Source organism: Cervus elaphus, chromosome 15, assembly GCF_910594005.1.
Source record: "Cervus elaphus chromosome 15, mCerEla1.1, whole genome shotgun sequence".
NCBI lineage: Eukaryota > Metazoa > Chordata > Mammalia > Artiodactyla > Cervidae > Cervus > Cervus elaphus.
The window spans coordinates 54,718,850-54,738,920 of NC_057829.1; the positions used below are offsets into that span (position 1 = coordinate 54,718,850).

Consider the following 20,071-nt stretch of genomic DNA (forward strand, 5'->3'; position numbering starts at 1 on the left):
CTCTAGTATTCTTTCCTGGGCAATCCTGAGGACAGAGGAGCCTGGTGGGCTACATCTGCAGGGTCGCAAAGAGTCAGACATGACCGAAACAACTGAGCATACCCCTACACCCATCTGACTGAAGGAAGTCTTTTTCTTTCCTATCACATCACCCTGTTTCTTTTGCAGCGTTATGACTATATGATTATTTTCTCATTTATTTATTGGTCTCCGCTTAAAGTCAATTTTTCCTTACCAGAATGGAAGCCAAATGAAAGAAGGGATCTTGTTTTCTTATTCACAAAAGAATGTATTCTAAATGTTACCCAGTGCCTTCCAGATCATAGGCATTCAGTCAAAATTAAATAGATGAAGAGAGAATGAGTGAATACCTGGAAGACCCTGTAGGAAATGTGCATTCATTAAATCTTCTTCAACAAATTTGGAAGGATCGTCTTCTGATCACTGGGGGGAAAAGTGCCTTCTCTCTAAACAGTTCTTACCAGTAATGGAGTTTATGGTAATCTCTGATGGAGAAACCTTCCCACTCATTAAACAGAATCACAACAGAATTGTAGCTACTAGTCGTAGCCTTTGTCCTGTGGGAAAATGCTCAAGAGTTTATATAACCATCTTAGTTACAGAGAAATGTGGTCCGCTAAGCAGCTCCTGCTCGAGGTTTGGCACAACAGAGGAAATAAACATGATAATGGATTAGTATGGATTCAAAAGCACAATAACCGGTTTACTCACTTTAATAGGACATTCTGCTCTACTGTCACTTTGAAGCCAGATTAATTCTAGTTTCACTTTACTTGAAACTCTCTGACAGCTCCACACTGACTACAGAAAAGACCAACATCCTTAGTGCAGAATTTGAGTCCTTTCAGAATCTGGCTGTTTCCCTCTCTCCTATATCTGGTTTCTCTCTCACTAACCACAGCCCGGCTGAAGCAGACAGCATCCAGTTTCCTGAATAAGCAAGGCTGCTTCTTTCCTCAATGCTTCTCTCACCCTGCTCTCTGCTTGGGCAGCCCTCCCCTCCTGGTCCGCGTGGAACCCTTGGCTTGTTGGTTAAGACTCTATGAAAACTTTTCTTGCACTGGGATGACCCAGAGGGATGGGATGGGGAGGGAGGTGGGAGGGGGGTTCAGGATGGGGAACACATGTACACCCGTGGCTGATTCATGGCAATGTATGGCAAAACCACTACAATATTGTAAAGTAATTAGTCTCCAATTAAAATGAATAAATTTATTAAAAAAAAAAAAACAAACACTTTTTCTTGCACCCTCCTCCAGGAGAGAGGACCAATGTCTCCTTCAAGTGCAGCTTTCTACCCTCACTTGGAGGACTTCAAACAGGACCCAGTTCATGGCTACTGGTAGAACTACATTTCCCACCACTCTGCCCATTGTTGACTCCAGGCACACCAGCCTCCTTACAGTTCTTTACCACTTCCACTGACATTTTCCAGGAGTAAAAGAATTTCTCCCAGGTATTTCCATGGTGTGTCCTCAACTTTCTTCAACTCTGCTCCAGCATCACCTCCTAAGAGAGGTTGTCTTTGAGCACTCTAACCAAAGAAATTTCTCCTTTTCATTTTCTAAATAGAATTACCTCGCTCTCTGGCCCCTCTATCTTACTTTTTCCTCTTTGTAGTACTGATATAATATTATGTGATTAGTAATGTTATCTGTCTTCCCTTCCAGAATGTAAGCTCTCTGAGGATGGGTCTGTGTTTTGTTTACTGCTGTGCATATTTGTGAAAGAATGAATGACATCGGAAATTATATGGTTGGTTGAAGATGCCTATCTTTCCCGCACTTGACAAGCAGTGGTTGTAACCTATTCCTTCTAGTTTACTCAGTGCCCCTTCCTGGCACAAAGTAACTTCTTAATGTTCCTTGTACAACTGAATGATGTCAAGGATAAATTACCTGTAACAATGGTTCTCAACAAAGGGACTCTGAATCCATGTAAAGATGGATGAAGAATGCATAAACTGAAGAATACAAGTAAATATTTCCACAATTCCTTTATCTGAAACTCTTGGCACCAGATGTGTTTCAAAATTCAGAATGCTTACCTACTTAATTAGGGACTTAATTCTCTGTCCATGAGAATCCCATGGACAGAGGGGCCTGGTGGGTTATGGTCCATAGTGTCACAAAGAGTCGGACACAACTGAAGTGACTTAGCACGCATATGCACACATATGAGTTAGAAAACGGGTTTAAAGAGAGGGTTAACTACTTGCCCACACAGCTCATCAGTGGATACGCTGGATCCAAACAGAAGCTGTCTTACAACCAGATGCCCTGCCGTGGACCTTCTGGTCACCCTGACTTCATGGAGTTCAAGATAAGCATTCTTAGTCTTGCCAAATTTCTTCATGATGTTGAGCCAAAGTAAAGTGTCTGCTATTCAAGTGAATGTAAAAAATTCCTCTGGGTACTACTCCCTCATTGTTTAAAGAAAAAAAAAAAAAAAGCCTGGCTATAAGTAGCCAACATATAACTGATATTTGTATAATGGAGTAATTTATTTCCTCAGCTAAACCAATGTTATATACATTTGTAATGAAAGATCAAGTGATTCCAGATAATTTAAAAATTATGTAGTTGCACTAACATGCCTTGATTTCTTTTGAAGAACCATGATCCAAGGGGTGTTATTCCCTGACAGATGAGAGTAGGAATGGCAGAAGAGAACAATCTGACAAAGGTATTCTCATAGACGATATGTGGGTTTTCACACTTACCTTTTTCAAAAACATCTTAGTTGCTGGAATTTTTTTTAAGCCAAGTGGAAGTTGATCAAATGTTTTTGTGATGACCAGAATTTGAAACTCTTTCAGAACTATCAAATATAGTAGTGATCTTTTGGGAATAAGGAGTTAGTTGTGTAAGAACAATAAAGCTACATTAAAAAAATAAATCCTTGCATAGGGCTACACCACAGCTTTAACTGAAGACATAGTGTTTTGGACCTTACCAAGCTTCACTTGATCTTAGCCCAAAGGCTGAGAAGCGATGGACCTTTACGAAGCTCATATGAACGTTTCAAATCATGAAATGTAGAGTAGCTAAAGTATAACACATATTCATTTTATGATACAAAAGCAGATAATATGGACATAAAGGTTAAGATATGAAAATGACATAGACACTAAAACAAATCACAACAGAAACAGGCTTTATTTCAACCAGACAAGTGAATACTTCCATTAACATCAACTTCTTCAAGACTTGAAGACATGGAAATTAAAGATGGTGCCCAGAAGGCAAAGAAGGAAAGTTTCATCATGGAACAGTGGTACTGCCCTTCAAAAATCCCTTTCAACAATATGCTCAATTCGAAAGATTAATTAGTTCTAAATCATTAGATCTCATGTGTTTCAATATTTGTACAAAGCTCTCATTTTAAAGTTACCCATCGGTCCCAATGATATCTTTCAAACAGAAAAAAATATATATGGATCAGTATCATAATTTTTTTTTTTAATTTTAGAAAGTGAGATTGAAATACAATTTTCAGTCTAAAATATTTCAAATAAAAAGTTTGTTATTAATTAAGATGCATTGTTACAAAGCTCCTAGGTACATACATGTACAAAACACAGATATTACTACATGACACCTCAACCCATGACTTCTCCTAAACATCCCAGTGTGAATAGTTATCTACCAGGAGACTTTCTCTGTAAATTCCAGCATCTTGCACAGGATTTGCTGCCACTCACATGCTCTGCATGGATGAGGACATTTAGTCAGAGACATTTCAATGTAATATTATAACCTAACATAAAAGAAATTCAATGCAACAGTTTATATTCATAAGGGTGATGACAAAATTGCATATATTAATAATTTTCAACTTTTGCCAGACACACTAAATTCATGAACACTTCTTCAGAGTTTTCTCTTCAAGGGCACTTTTGAGAGCTTTAGATCTCATGCTTAACTTTGTATTGAGTTGGTCAGCACCTTGATTAATATGAACAAGGACATTAAAGAACGAATGTGTTGCGGAGGTGGGGGGAGGGGAGTCACTGGAGGACAGAAACAGGGAAGGAGTCTCTTTTCCCATAAGACATTCAAACAGAAAAAACAAGACCAAAAAAAGGTAAACAAACAAACAAAATAGTGTTCACAGTAAAACATGCCCGATTTGTAGTTTCATTTGAAACCAACAGCAAATCATGAAACGTCATGAAAAATATGTCAAGGTAAAATCTTCTAGAGTCATTACTAAATGAAATTAAAAATTATCACACTGATCAGTAAACCCCAGAAGAAAAATAACCAGCACTTACAGTTCAGGTCCTTCTTTAAACATCATTCAATTTTTCAAAGTCAATGCATAAAATTGGTAGGTTTGGCCACGCTGCACAAATGTTTTTCTTTTTTTTAAAAATACAGTATACAGAAAAAACTCTTGTATTCCCCATTTTGAATCATAAGCTCAAAACCCAAGAGTAGAAGATCAGCAAGAAGGATTTTAAATTATGTACAAATCCAGCAGGTTCATCTGCCATAATGGCTTGGCTTCCGTCCCAGTGGCTCTCACCCTCTCCAGCAGCAGAGCTTGCGTCCCTGTCCTCACAGAGGGCTGGCTCCATGTCTATGGCTCGTCTCTACTGGTCATCAGGCATTTTGAACAGTTCCAACAGTGCCCCGACAGCTCCAAAGTAACCCTGCAACAACAACGGGAAAACTTCTGGATGATTATCTCTGAACCTTGGCCCAATACCAACTGCTTTTCATAATTTGAGGAATGCTGCCTACTAATGCTGCGTGCTCAGTCACTCATTCATGTCTGGCTCTTTGAGGCCCTATGGACTGTAGCCCGCCAGGCTCCTCTATCCATAGGATTCTCCAGGAAAAAATACTGGAGTGGGTTGCCATGCCCTCCTCCAGGGGATCTTTCTGACCCAGGGATTAAATCTGCGGCTCTTTGTCTCCTGCATTGGCAGGCGGGTTCTTTACCACTAGCACCACCTGGGAAGCTGTAGATAATGAGAAATTTAAAACCTGAACTCTGATATGAAACATGATAGAATAATAATAAATGCACTGCATATCTATTTGCTTATATACACTAAATAAACTAACAGATGTAAAGTGCTTAGAAAAATCTCTGGCACCACAGTATACACTACTGCCTTGCTGTTGAGTATTTTTAGGATTTTTCAGATTATAATTATTTCATTTTAATCCTTGTCATGGCAAAATTCACATTATTACCCCCATTCCACAGATGAGAAATGGAAGGTAATAAAGTAAATTACCCTTTCAGGGTCACATGCCTTGTCCCGGGGCTCAATCCCAAAATCTATCTGACTCTGAAGTTGTTATGTTTCGTAGGAAGGAACTCTAAGCTTCTCTCATCTGTAAAAATGAAAGACCCTGAAAAACAGAAATTTTTAGAGAAGTTGGTTTCCAAAATGCAGGAGACGCCTCTTCTCTGGTATTTGCCTGGCTCAATGGTTACTTCCTGCAGAAATGGGTGACAGATGTCAGAACACTACACAGCAGGGATCTCTGCCTCCATTGCCAACTGCTAACATTTATTGAGGGCTTGCTATAAGCTAGAAATTGTTCTAAGAAGTTTACATGAATTTTTTCACTTAATTTTCACAATAATTTTATGAGACAAATACTATTATCACTTCATTTTACAAAAGCTAAAACAGAATGGAGAAGTAGTCATTGACTAAGGTCTCCAAGTCAGTGAGAGCCTGTGTTCTCAACTGCTTTACTAGACTATTTCTTTTGGGTTCCAAGATACATGCGTGTGCATGCTCAGTCATGTCCGACTCTTTGCAACCCTATGGACTGTAGCCCACCAGGCTCCTCTTTCAAGAATATTGAAGTGGGTTGCCATTTCCTCCTCCAGGGAATCTTCCCGACCCAGGGATCAAACCAGAGTCTCCTGTGTCTCCTGCATTGGTAGGCAGATTCTTTTACAACTGAGCCACCTGGGGAGTCCACTTCCCTTAGGAGATGCTCACTCATATAAGTGAAACGAATGAGACTGAGTGAGGACTCCAGGCAGGGCAGGAAAGCCACCTTACCAGACCTGCCAAAAGTTATCTCTCTATACCTTCCTCCAGAAAGACCTGCCTAACAGAGTGAACCCAAGGAGGTAGAAAATTTTCTGAGAAGTACCTACAAGGAGTTATAAAAATGCTCTATTTTCACTGGCCATAGAGACTGAGTTTAACACTTATTAACAAACCGTAGCTGTCATCCAGAGGCCTAAGACTGTATGAAGGATATGCCTTTATACCCAGAGAAGTGGGTTTTCCCAAAACATTGGGTCTTACTCCCTATCTTATCATCAACTAACTACCTGTGTGCCCCTGTAGATGGCTTTTAATCTCTGATGGCTTCCAGCATTTGTTTTCTCCCTTAGTCCAAGAGGATCATAACTTAAGGTTGCCAGATAAAACAGATAAGTGCTAGATAAAATAACTGTGTCCTGTATTTTTGATTGCTAAATATAGTAACACTAGGGTTTCCCCAGCGGCTCAGTGGTAAAGAATCCACCTGCAGTGGAGGAGCTGCAGAAGATGCAGGTTCAATCCCTGGGTCAGGAAGATCCCCTGGAGAAGGGCATGGCAACCCACTCCAGTATTCTTCCCTGGGGAATCCCATGAACAGAAGAGCCTGGTGGGCTACAGTCCACAGGGTCGCAAAGAGTTGGATACAACTGAAGCGATTTAGCACAGATATCCAGAAGAGTGTCTTTCTTTTTCATTTTATTTTTTTAAACAAAACTTTACAAGGAAAATCGATTAACTAAGTAGATAGAAAAAAAGATGCTCTGGTCGGGGGGAAGGAAAGTGAAAATTCTGAGGCCTCATCCTCCCCACAAAAAAGTTAACATCACTTTCATTTCTCAGCCTGCATAAAAACACGAAAACAAAAACTTTCTTTAGTATTAATGTCTATCATTGGCCTTTAACTCTTTCGTATTTAACTTCCTATTGCTTTATATGCTTTAATAGAACAGAACATAGGCTTAGGAGCCCTAAATAACTTACAAATGCATCAGCAACTTTTCAAATAAATAATTCAATTTGGAAATGAGAAAAATGCCACAGTATTCATTACAATGGAAATTTATGACACTTCCTGTTCTTCCTACTGCATTAGAGCCAAGGCACTGGGTACCTGCTATGATAAAGAGCTGCTTTCTACAGTATTGATTTTATTTTCTTCCATTTTAAAATTAATTAATTTCTTTTTGGCTATGCTGGGTCTTCGTTGCTGTGTGGGCTTTTCTCTCGTGGTAAGCCAGGGTTCCTCTCTAGCTGCAGTGCTCAGGCTTCTCTTGTTGCAGAGCACGGGCAAACAAGTTTCAGTAGTTGTGGCACATGGGCTCAATAGTTGTAGCTTGTGGGCCCGAGAGCGCTGGCTCAGCGTTTGCTCCACGGCATGTGGGGTCCTCCCGGAACAGGGATTGAACCTGTGTCTCCTGCACTGGTAGGCGAATTCTTCACCACTGAGCCACCAGGGAAACCCTACAGTATTGATTTTAAAGGAGGATAGAGAAGGTGGGAAGAAAAGAGGGCCCCCCTACTCACTCTTAGAAACCTCCAATATCTATTAGTGCAGAAACTGGATATAAGGGATTCTGAATTAATCAGCACTCTCTACTTCTGTAAACAGGCTGCCTGATGTCTAGCACACTAGTCTCTCAAGGCCCCAGGTTACTCTTGTAGGTTGAACACTTCCGTTCTCACCGACTGAGTTGTTTATTTGCCAAGAGTCAGTTGTGTTTATCCTCAAATTTGTTTATGACAATTTCATTGTTAATGTAACAATCTAATGTAATTATATACCACCAAAGCCAGTAAAAAGAGTACAAGATGAATGGTCACCTCTGTGAAAATCCACTTAAATTCTTAAAAAAAGATGAAAAAGCTAGTTAATAATAGTGGAAGTTGCTGGGAGAGTAAATTGTTGAAAGTTCTCATTACAAGGAAAAAATCTTTGTAATAATGTGTGGTGGTGGATGATAACTAAACTTATGCTATTAATAATAACCATTTTATAATATATACATATATTGAATCATTATTATATACTTTAAACTTATACAGTGTTATGTGCTAACTCTATCTCAATAATGAAAACAAAGTGAAACAAAGATTGAAAAAGGTAGTCACAACCGTTGCCCGCTCTTTAGGTAGATTCTACATATGAAAGATTGGGATAATTTAGAATGATTTTGCAACCAAATTACTTCAACCAAATTAAAGTATCTTTAATTTCTTGATCTACTTTAAAGAAACAAACCAAAAATCAAAAAAGGTACAAAATACTGTGGATTATGAAAAAAAAAGACAATTACAAAGCTCCCATCAGCAGAACCCCAGCTCAAAATTAGGTCTTGGACCTACCTCAAAAAATTGGTGAGCAAATGAACATTTACACATTTTATATTAAAACAGAATATTGAAAGTAGGAAGGTATTTTCCCATGATCACTCATTTTTTAACTTTTAAAAAAATTAATCATCTATTAGTCTTGATTGTTGGATGAGAGAGCTTCCATTTTATATACTGTTCTTCCTTATCTTTTGCATAAATACAAACTAAGGAAACCGCTCACATGTTAGGCAACCACGGAGGAAATTAAGTCCATGTGAACTCAACTTACCTCATGTTCCAAAAACAGAGCTTTTAGCTGTCCTTTGGACCAAAAATCCATGGCGTATGCTAGCAGCTTCATGGAGACCATATTGATTCTGAGAAAATTCCCAACGAACACAACCCTATCAATATTCTGGGAAAAGAAAAAACGAAAGAGAAACAATTGAACCATGGCATAAAAATAGCATTTAACAGACCCAATGCTTCGTGTATCACTGTGTTCCAGGACCTTGCAGAGTGAATTTGTTGTTGTTGTTAAGCAGAATTATTTCAGGATTTCCAAGATGAAGCCAAATCAACCTCAGAGTTCATTCCACAATTTGCATGGTTGAGGCAGAGACTGATATTGGACTTGTTTACAGGTATTATGTTAGGTTGCCTTGGGTCTAATATAAAATTCACTTCCCAACATTTCATATATGAAATTAAAACTGGAGTTCAAGCTCATCTAAATTGCTTGTGCATTTCTTCAATCCCCCAAACTTCCAACTCTAAAATATTATCAACTCATAAATTATTTTTTTATGAATTTTATCTATTAAAAAAAAATTAAAAACTATATTTTGGCTGTGCAATGTGACTTGTGGGACCTCAGTTCCCTGACCAGGAATCAAACCTGAGACATTGCGATGGCAGCACCAAATCCCAACCACTAGGCTATCAGAGAACTCCCAACCAACTCATAAATTAAATGGTTATGGTGTGAGTTATTCATCTAACAAGTCTGGTCAGGTTGCTCTGTTGCAAACACTGGCAATACAAAAAAAGAAATGATACTTAGTTTCGCCCTTTAGGATATATGATGAAATATCCTGTTTGATCAATATGTGGGTTACAATAAGATAACAAAAAATACATTTATATTTTTGTCGTCATGGATACAGATTTGCATTCTGAACACACACCTCACACTGAACTCAGCCTGTCTGCCACACAGACGCTGCTCACCATCACTCACTCACAGAGCCAGTTGCTATGGTCACTCACATAAAAGGGAACAGAGTCTTGGGATCTGGCATTATTTTCTGTTCAATCTATCAAGAGCAACCAGAGTGTGGGAACATCACTTTCTAACTGTCTCAGATTTTAACAATACATGTTAACAAACCTATTAACCACAGTGAAAACTTTCCCTGGGTAGAGGTGTGGGAGGTAACTTTAATGTTTCCACAAATAAGAATTGTAGCCACAAACTGCCCACATAGGACTTGCTTAAACTTTCAGTCCTGCATTGCTCTGGCAGGAAGCCAGAAGAAATGGAAATGGCATTAGAATGTGATAGATACTCCTATTTCAAATAAATTTCAGGTGGGTCAAAGATATAAATGTTTTAAAAAAAAAAAAAAGGGAGACAAAGAAAACATGGAAGAATTCTTTTGAAAAATGTCGAAGTAGAAAAGGTATAACACTCAGACTCCATTAAAGAAAAGTCTGACATATTTAATTCAAAAATCAAGTATTTAGTCAGTATGTTTATCCTATAATGCAGATAATATATAGAGTCAAAACAAAACAGAAAAACTAAAAACAATGGCTACCTCTAGTGAGGTTAAAATTGAGGGATGGGATGGCAGCGGTGACTTATTTCCATGTATACTCTACTTGTGGTGTCTTCAGAGCTCTGTATTATGTGTTTGTACTCTCTATTCCAAAAAAAAAAAAAAATACAAACTTTAAAAGCTGGTAGAGAACTATTTGATAGCATTCCAATAATCACAGAAAAATATTTTAGAGTCAGTAAATGTGGTGTCCCTCCATGAAATGGCTGGAATCAAAGATCCTCCAATCAGTGACTCTAGGGAGCAAAGCAATGGCTGGCAGGACGCTGGCTATCAGAACCCTGGCCCCAAGTGATCCGTGAGTCCTCTCATTCATTCGCCACCACAGAAACATTCAAAAGAGTTATTCCAACTATTCACAGTATGTACCGTGGCTACACTATACTCCAACAATAAATGGTATTGACACTGAAATAAAAGTAAAAAATAAAATCAGTTACTCTACTCGGAAAGTGATTATGATACCTGTGAAAAGATCCACTGGCTCACTCACTGCAGCTCTCTGGAAAGTAGGGGAAACGGCACCTATTTGCTCTATTGGATGGGAGACATTCCACCCAAGCGACCTTTGAGAGTTTACGGGCACAGCCAACTATACACATATGAGTCCTGGGGCTTGTTTGGCTACTTGGGAAAACGTTCCTCAAAGGTTAATGTCAAAAAATAAATTCTCTGTTAAAGTGAATCCCATGACCACAGTGGACTTTGAAAAGGCATGTCTCTGGAATACTTTCATCTGAATACCACCCTCATTTATTTTTTATTTTTTTTACCACCCTCACTTAAACTCCAGTCAAAATGGGGGCTTACAGAAAGCATGACACTGATCCATAGGCCAGTGACAAATTCTGTTCAATACTATAAAAGGAGTGTGTCTCTTTCGTAACCCTAGAGTTCAAAGGCAGGGCTGCCACCCACCTGTCATAAAGGCTGCCTCATACCCTGTTTAACATTCCACTGTTCAACTAGAAGGGGGCTGGAGAGGGTTTCTGCAGTTACCTCTAGTGTTCTAATTCTTGATCTGAGTGGTGGCTATACAGGTGTGTGTGTGCATACATGCACACGTATCTGACAATTTGTCAGCTATACCCTTGTGATCTGAGCCCTCTTCTGTATGTATGTCACATTTCTATGAAAAATTCATATTTTATTTTATTTTTGAAAAATTCATATTTTCAAAACTCTTATTACTGATGGTCCAGTGCTAAGTCGCTTTAGTTGTATCTGACTCTTTGTGACCCCATGGACTGTAGCCCACCAGGCTCCTCTGTCCGTGGGATTCTCCAGGCAAAAATATTGGCAAGCAGGTTCTTTACCACGAGCACCACCAGGGAAGCCCCACTACTGATGCTACAGTGATTCTTTAATACTTTTACTATTGCTTATTCCACATCCCAATGCCTCTTTCTTGTCTTCCTAATACAACTCGGTGAGAACTGTTCTACTTGACACATCTTGTATTTCGGAAAAGGGTTCTATTCTTCTCAAAGGAATTTTGCAGTGTTTTAAAACACGTTACCAAAGCTTGGTCAGTCACCAGCTCTGCCCTTTCTTGTGCCTGGGGCTCTGGCTGGCCTCAGCTGTAGCAAGCTCTCTGTGCTTTGATAGCCCTGTACAATGCTGCTTGAACTCCATGCCACAAGGCAACACTGTAAAGAAGCTGAAAGCAGAGAGAATATCGAATATTGCAAGTGGAATGTTTTACCTGCAATTGTTCACAAGGATGCGTGAGATTGTCCTCACAGTTCAACAGGTGTGTGTCCATGAGGTTGGAGAGGTTATAGTATGGACTGTCCTTTTTACTGTGTTTCCCCGGTTAGATGGTTTTATTTGGCATCACCCACTGCCTCCTTAAAAATAAAACACATACTCCTCACCCTCCCCCAACACACATCCCTCATGGTCTACAAGGTATGATTATGAGAAACAGCAGGTTTTCCAAGGATCTGGAGTGCTGTGAGGGTCAACAGTTACTGCACTGTCAAAATTGAGATTTATGAATGACACACGGCTGTCCCGGGGTTAAGGCCTTACCTCATTCAGCGCACACATCCGAGCGATGGAGCCAATGTTGTTGGTGATGGTGACGAGGGTGGCTCGGGCGAGGTCTTCCTTGCTGATGGAATCTCGCTTTTCCTTACTCATCATGTTGCCAAAGCTATGTTGGAAATATTAGCGAGTGTTCAAAATCATCCTCCAGGCAGGCCCCATGCTTCCACCAAAGTACAGCGGAGAGTTTTATGAATAACTCTGATCAAGCTCAAGTAACCTGGTTTAGCTACCATGGTTTACAAGCTGACAGGATTACCATATGGATGACTGGCCGCCCTTTTCTTAATAGGGACAAAGTAGCATGGCTATTAATGGGGAAAAAAAATTTTTTTTTAATGCCTCTAGATATCTGGACAAGAATGGAACAGGGGAAACTGTTGCAGTTTTCCAGAACCTTCTTTCAAAGCTGCCTTATTTTAAGCACAGGTATCCAAAGCTAAACGTCTCAGTGCTTCATCAAGGGCAGGAGATCAAGTCTGAGCTCCAATACCATAGATCCTTGCACCAGGCTGGTGGGTTGACATTAAAAAAAAAACAAATAAACTAAATGAACAGCCAGGGTGGAGAGACTGCCTTGTGTTTAATCACGACTGCTCCTAGCTACTTAGTCTCTACCTTGATGCTACCGCAGATCCTTGAAGGCCAAATCGTTCATAGTCTCCTCCGTAAATGTCCTTCACCAGCTTATCAACATTGGTGCTGTCGCCTTTAGCTGCCATTTCCAGAGCTTCTTCAAAGGTCTCACAACCAGTCAGCAAGCAACAAAGGCCTAGGAATGTTCCACCTCCAAGACTAAAGGAACAATAAGGTTTATTTTTTAAGTTTCACTTGAAGACTTTGCCCGTCCAAGTCCCCAACTACATCAAGACCGCTAATACGGGTGAATAAAAACAGAAGAAAAACTAAGGGGCACTTGAATTAAAGTGCTGGGTGAAAAAGAGCTTGAGGGTAGATCGGATTTAAAAAAAAGGAAAAAAAAAAAAGAGGGCAGAGACTAAAAGAAACATCAAGGAAAACTTGCCCTGAATTTTAAGAACAAAACCCAGAGAAAGACTCTCACTGATTTCCGTTGTGAGACCTTCAACCAGCCGCTGACCTAAGTGCTTCATGTAATCTTCCCACCTAGAAAATGGGGCCAAATTATGAGCTAGCTCCCTTAATCTGGGTGGTGTGAAAACAGCAAATAACTGGAGAAATGACTGCTATTAAAAAAAAATACAAACATATGTAGCTAAATACAAATACTTAGAAACTGTGTATACATGAAGCACAGTTCATATCTAGAGAGACAGACTATGATGACAAAACTGAACTGGGACTCTGCCAGGAATAGCCAGTCCCAAAGCTTTATCTTTCATCTGACCTTGCTTCTCCAGCAGAAATAATTTCATTGAAGATTCTCAGAAATTTCAAAAAGGAAACAACTGATAGATCTCATATTTGATTTTTTTTTCTAGTAAACTTTGGAAAAGATTATTAGTATTTTACTTACCATCCGATAGTCAAAAAGTAGTAACAGAGATCTTAAAATGATTTCAGTACTTGAATTATGTCTTAAAAGCTTTCAGTTTTTTTTTTGGTGGCGGGGGGAATGGCGGGTGCAGGGAATTCATCTACAATAGTCTTTTGAGACAAAATTTGAAACCAATCATGATAGTTGAGAGGGGGAACACAATTGTGTATTAATATCAAAGTTATGTGAGGGGAAGAAAAGCAGATTCAGAATAAAACTGTCAGCAGTGAGCTTCTGGCAGAGAAGAGTACTGATATGGCCATGAATGGGCCTTACTCTCTATTTACCACACAGAAGAGTAAATACATATCAATTTGTTCTGAAATTCCAAGAACTGCCAGCCCTGGGGATTCCATATGTGTTTGGATACTGGCTTTTAAGAGAAAATTAAAATTGAGATTGAGGTTATTTTTAAAACTTAAATCTAAAAAAAGAGAGAAAATGTAGGGTAAAATATATTTATTGTCAAAAAATTGTTACCAAAAAGGTACCAGATTATAGACACACAGTTCCTTAGAATTTACATCTAAGGTGCAACTGTAATATTTCTTAAATAGTGATTCTTACAAAAATATATATACGTGATTGAAATGATGTGTCTTGGTAGAAAATTAGGTAGTTAGGCACCAGTCACAGCTATCCACATTGTAGGTGCAGTACCATGAGGACAAAAAGAGCTCCATGGGCATTACTACCTTGACAACTCAGTCACAGCAGAAATTTTGGATTTCCTCCAAGAAAGTCTGTGTTTATTTACATTTAACATGGTGCATCATGAGATGCTAGTTTTCAGTCTGCCCCACGTAGCTAGCATGGTTTAATGGGAACACTTTTTGGCTGTGTGTCACGTGAATTTGTCTTGTTTTCTCTCTGTATATGTGTGTATATATATATATATACACACACACACATATACGTATATATTTTTTAAAAAAGCCTGTCTCCCATTGCTAGTTTCTACCTTTCATCCACACTAATATCCTGTCTTTGAAATCAGGTTATGTGTATTCCTCAAGGTGTTCAGCAACTGACTCCAAACATATAAGCACTTAAAGGCACTGGCTGACTTAGAAAGAAGGCAACTCATCATCTGATGCGTTGGTATGAGTGAGAAGGGACGAAGGTTTTGTATGACTGGAAAATGACAGGTGACTCCAGACAAAGAATCGGTGCTGAATGGAGAAAGCAAGCATGCACTGACACAGCTGGGACACTGCAGGTTGGAGGAAAGAATGTACAGTTGCAGAAGAGCACTTCATTAACATCCTCAACCTGCCCCCCGTTATCTAGTCTAGCGATTCTCTCGCTTATCATCAGATGCATGTTTGTTTCAGCAGACACATAGCAAAACTCTCAGCAAATCAGAGACCAAAACATCATTCTTTTTTTAAAAAACCCAACAAACTTGTAGTGAGGAATTTCAGGAAGAAAGTAAAAGAATCCAATTACATGAATGCTCATGCCGTTAAAATAGATTCCAAAAGAATGAAATAAGCTGCACTGCTCATTTCATTGAAATTTGAAAAGTCTTTACATTCCTCTTTTCATTGATTACACATTCTAACAATGTAAGGTGTGAAGTTCTGCTTTTATTTTTCATTGACTGCTATAATAAAATTGGAGTTGTGTCAACAGAAATGAAATGTTGCTACGAATCTAGGATGCAGTAAAATTACATATAACACTGAAACAAATAATTTAAAATCATATGTCTAAAAGAAAACTGATATCCTGTAATAATGTGGCTTCCCCCAAATAAAAATGCTTAATAGGAAAATAGGGTATACGAGAATAACAAAAAGCCTAGAGTTACAGCCATCATAGTAGGAGTAGCAAAACTTAAAGATCAAGCCATTTGCTTCAATCAGCGATTTCCAAAGTGTGTTCCACACACTGATGTTCACGGCTGACCAAAATACAGGCACACCTCGTTTGTCCTGTGCTTCACTTTATGGTACTTTACAGATACTGCGTTTTTATAAATTGAAGGTTTGCGGCAATCCTGGATCCCCAAGCCTATCAGTGCCAATTTTCCAACGACACTTGTTCACTTTGTGTCTCTGTATCACATTTTGGGTAATTCTCACAATATTCCAAATTTTAACATTATGATTATATGTGTCACAGTGATCTGTGATCTTTGGAGTTACTATTACAAAAGGATTATGACTTGCTGCAGGCTCAGATTATGGTTAGCATTTTTTAGGAATAAAATTTTTTAATCAAGGTATATATATATGTATTTTTAAACATAATGTTATTGCACAATTAACAGACTACAATATAGTGTAAACACAACTTTTAAATGCGCTGGGAAACTAAAAGATTTATGTGATTTGCTTTATTGTGATATTGGCTTTATTGCAGCAGTCTGGAACTGATCCTGCAATTTCTCTGAGGTATGCCTATAGTTTATAGATCAGTGGTTTTCTAACTTGGATCAAAAACAAAACAAAAAACCTTTCGCAGAATAACTGGTTGGACAAGGAAGACCTGGGGTCCAGACACTTGATATTTCGTTCCCCTCCCCAAACTGTGGCAGCCCTGGAAGGGCTCTCTCTCATAACCTTCAGTCTCCTAGCAACACCTTTCCAAAACTACTGGTTAAAGAGAGCTTGTCAGAAAGCTTGGACATGCAAACAGTATTCGCCGACTGCAAAGCACTGGTCATTAACCAGCATTTACCAGTCACTGGAATTTATAGGCATTACTGCACATGTATCAGATACCAAACATCACAGTTTGGCTCATTATTCAAAGATAACCAGATCCTTGGGGCCTCCAAGGTTGAGAGCATGTACCTGTGATATAAATCATGACTTTGTTTAGTCTTAATCAACAAAACTATAAATATCTCTAATTGTGGACAATGGTTAGCTTGTTGTTACCTTAGGACTACCTCTACCAATTCGATGGCTCCTTTTGGGAGGAAGTCTGCAGTTGAAGATTATACCTTTCTCAGGAGATCACTCTCTTCAGGTAAACCCAATCTAGCCAAAATATTTACTTGTCTCTGATATTTCTGACAGTCCTAATGAGGCTGTGGGGCCAGTTGTGATTCTTCAGCTTAGTGCTGTATTCTTAGTAAGAAAGTGTGTTGCCTGGAGGCAATTTACACACACACAAGCAGGGTCAGTCAGGATGTGTGTGCCAGGGTTTCCTTATACCACTAACTGTTAACATTTGGGACCTGACACTTTTTTGCTGTAGGGGGCTACTGTAGGATATTTAGCAACACTCTTGGTCACTAGATGCCGGTATCACTGAATCTCCGGTTGTGACCACCAAAAAACACTGTCTCCAGACATTGTCAAACCTCCCTCCCCTGAGGGGCTTAATCTTCCCTTCCCCAGTGGTGAACCACTGATTTATGCAGACCCATCACAAGTCATGTTAATAAAGGAGAAAAGCAGTGCTCGCCTCCTCATGCGTGAGTAGAATTACAGAATGTTGGTACTGGAGAGGCAGGTACAAATTAAGAAACAACTCACTTCATGGCACAAACAAGGATACTGAGGCTCCGGGGAGTTACATGATATCTTTGTCTATCAAAAACAACACTTTCAATATCACGTCTCAAAGCACATGTCACACAGCGCTAGTTCCTTAAATCGTTCCTCCAAAAACAGGTTCTTGTGGTCCAATAAGTTAAAGAAACTTCATTCTAATCCTCTGTAATTTTGTTTACACTACGATCTCTCAAAGACTTCTGACCCTGTTTCTTTGTTCCAGGTTGAATCCCCACTAACAGGAAGCTGAGCCCCTGTGCCCGCGGGGTGTGTGTACACCAAGAAACACTCCGCCCCACTGCCGTCACAGGGCTGTTTGCCTATCCACTGCACTTCCAAATTCCCTGTGGGGTATGCTGACTATTTCAGTTTGCAGCGGGAGCATTTACCTGAGGGTAAAAAACACTGTGAACACAGTCTGGCTCACTGATTGGAATGCCATTATTTCAAGCAATTCCTCCTGTGCTAGGCACCAAGGCAGTTCCAAAGCACGGTTTTCTCTGAAGCCCTCTGACCATCCCAAGCATCCTTCCACCTGGCTGCTGTGATTGGGGTCCCTGCCATTCACCTGGCACTTAACACAGACTGCCTCTGGGAAAGCTTCTGGGGTGTGTGACCCTTCTCCCGCACCGGACCAGTTTCCCACCAGAGCAGGAGCTGTGTTTTATTAACCTTTCTATCAATCACCCTTTATAACACATCCAATAAATCCTTTTTGGTAGGTTGAGGAGGTAAGATCTTTCTTTTAAAAGTGTATTCAACATAAGTAACCTTTTCAGAAACTGTCTTTTAAGGAAGAGGCCGGGGTTTAAGTAGCACAGAAAGGTTCTCCTAGTGGAAACCGCATTTACCTGGTCCCTGTAACTCTTTTATAGTTGTCCTTGGAGTACACTGCTAGGATGCTGACACCTGAGCCCATGTTCACCAGCAACATAGGGTACGGGTTATCCAGGCAGTACGGCTTTTTCTGACACAACTCGGGATTTGTGGGATTTTCAAAGTAGTAACATTCCGGCTTGCCATTGAAGCCAATGGAGTCGACGTAAAGCAGGCCCTGAATCAGACAGTCCAGTTCATCCAGTTTGTGCAGCTGCAGGTCAGCAATCTGAAAGAGAATAAGCCCGTGGGAGGGAGACAGTCACCACCTTAGGGATGCCCTGGGGGCTTTTCTTTGGTCTTAATGTGTCATGAACATGGAAACATTCTTCTAGCACTGCATGGTGAAATCTTGTTGAGACTCAGTCATTCCACTGGAAAACCAGCCACTAGCCTGTGGGGTGGGTTAAATGCTTGCCCCTGAGAGATATGCCCAAATCTTAGTTTTCAGAATCTGTGACTGTAACCTTATTCGGAAACAAGGTCTTTGCATATGTAATTAAATTAAGGATCCTGAGATGAAGAGAGCATCCTGGGTTATCTGGCTAGCCCCAAGTCCACGGACAATTTCCTGATAAGACGGGAAGACTGGACGGACACAGGGGAGAAGGCTGCATGAAGACAGAAGGCAGAGACTGACTGGGGGGCTGCACGACTGGCCAGGAATGCCAGCAGCCACCGGACACCAGAAGAGGCAAAACATGGGTTCTGCCCAAGAGTCTCTGAAGGAAGTGTGGTCCTAGCAACACATTGATTTCGTCCTTCTGGCCTCCAGAACCATGACTGAATACATTTCTGTGGCTTTAAGCCGCTAGGAGGGTGGTCATTTGTTATAGCAGCCACAGGAAACTAATGCAGCATACCATGGGATGAAGAGAGTGAGAATGTTCTGGAAGCAGAAAGACTTCTACACTTCCTTGAAAAGATACACAGTCTTGAGGGAGGCATGTGAGCCTGGGGGATGGGGACAATCTCCTTTGAGCCCAAATAGCCCAGCTCTCCTTTGCCCAGGCCCCAGGCTTTGGAGTTAGAGGGGCCTGACTTTGAAAGCTAGCTCTAACACTTAGCTAATTGAGGGATGTGGGGCAAGTACTTAACTTCTCAAGCCTCAGTTTCCTCCTCTGTAAAATGGGGATATACCCACAGCATAGTGTTGTGAAGACTACATGATAATAATATACAAAATGCTGGGACTTCTCTGGTGGTCCAGTGGCTGAAACTCTACCCTCTCTGTGCAGAGGGGCCCCAGGTTTGATCCCTGGTCAGGGAACTACATCCCAAATGCTGCAACTAAGAGTACAAATGCCATAACTAAAGGTCCCATGTGCTACAACTAAGGCCCGGAGCAGCCAAACAAATAAATCTTTTAAAAAATAAAATAAAACAAAATGCTTACACACGGCTTGGCAAGTACAAAGGACTCGAAAAATAGTGGCTCTTTTACTAATAGCTTAGGTAGTCCCAGAGTGTCCTTTCATGCTCCTAAGAAACAAAAACTCCTTTTCTTCTAGGTGTGGGGGGAAAAAGAAAAGGGGAATGAATTAACTGAGGGCTAGCCTTACTTAGCAGGCAATGGGTACTTTGCATTCTCAAATGTTTATTCATGGTCCTCAAGAGTGATATTACTGCTGGTCCAAAAAAAAAAAAAATCTAATATTCACTAACATGAAACTGAATCAACAATGGAAGGTAATTTATAGTCTAACCTAAATTTTTAAAAATCTCTTTAAGAAAATAATAACTAGTATTTATTGTTTACTATATGCCCAACCCTTATACTAGATCATTTAGTTCTCACAAAAATCCTATGAAGAGGTATCATTATCCTAATGCTATATTTGAGGCTCATAGACCTGAAGTAACTTTCCCTAAGTGATACAACTAGCAAATGCCTTGCTGTTCTTCTCCTGTCTTCATT

The 20,071-nt window shown here is 39.9% G+C and overlaps 1 protein-coding gene across 6 annotated transcripts in view; it reads right to left on the reverse strand.

The window, feature by feature from the left end:
* Nucleotides 1–3,160: 3,160 nt before the first annotated feature.
* The window catches only part of PANK1 (pantothenate kinase 1), a 105,260-nt gene continuing 88,349 nt past the window's right edge, over nucleotides 3,161–20,071 (reverse strand). For 5 of the 6 annotated variants that reach the window (XM_043925014.1, XM_043925013.1, XM_043925015.1 and 2 more), the window contains 5 exons: nucleotides 18,129–18,382; nucleotides 12,871–13,047; nucleotides 12,238–12,361; nucleotides 8,652–8,777; nucleotides 3,161–4,678 (listed from right to left, as the gene is read on the reverse strand). In XM_043925014.1, the coding sequence (XP_043780949.1) occupies nucleotides 4,619–4,678; nucleotides 8,652–8,777; nucleotides 12,238–12,361; nucleotides 12,871–13,047; nucleotides 18,129–18,382 (741 nt within the window). In that variant the 3' untranslated portion in view covers nucleotides 3,161–4,618. The remainder of the gene's footprint in view (nucleotides 4,679–8,651; nucleotides 8,778–12,237; nucleotides 12,362–12,870; nucleotides 13,048–18,128; nucleotides 18,383–20,071) is intronic. The other variant, XM_043925010.1, reaches the window with a different exon arrangement.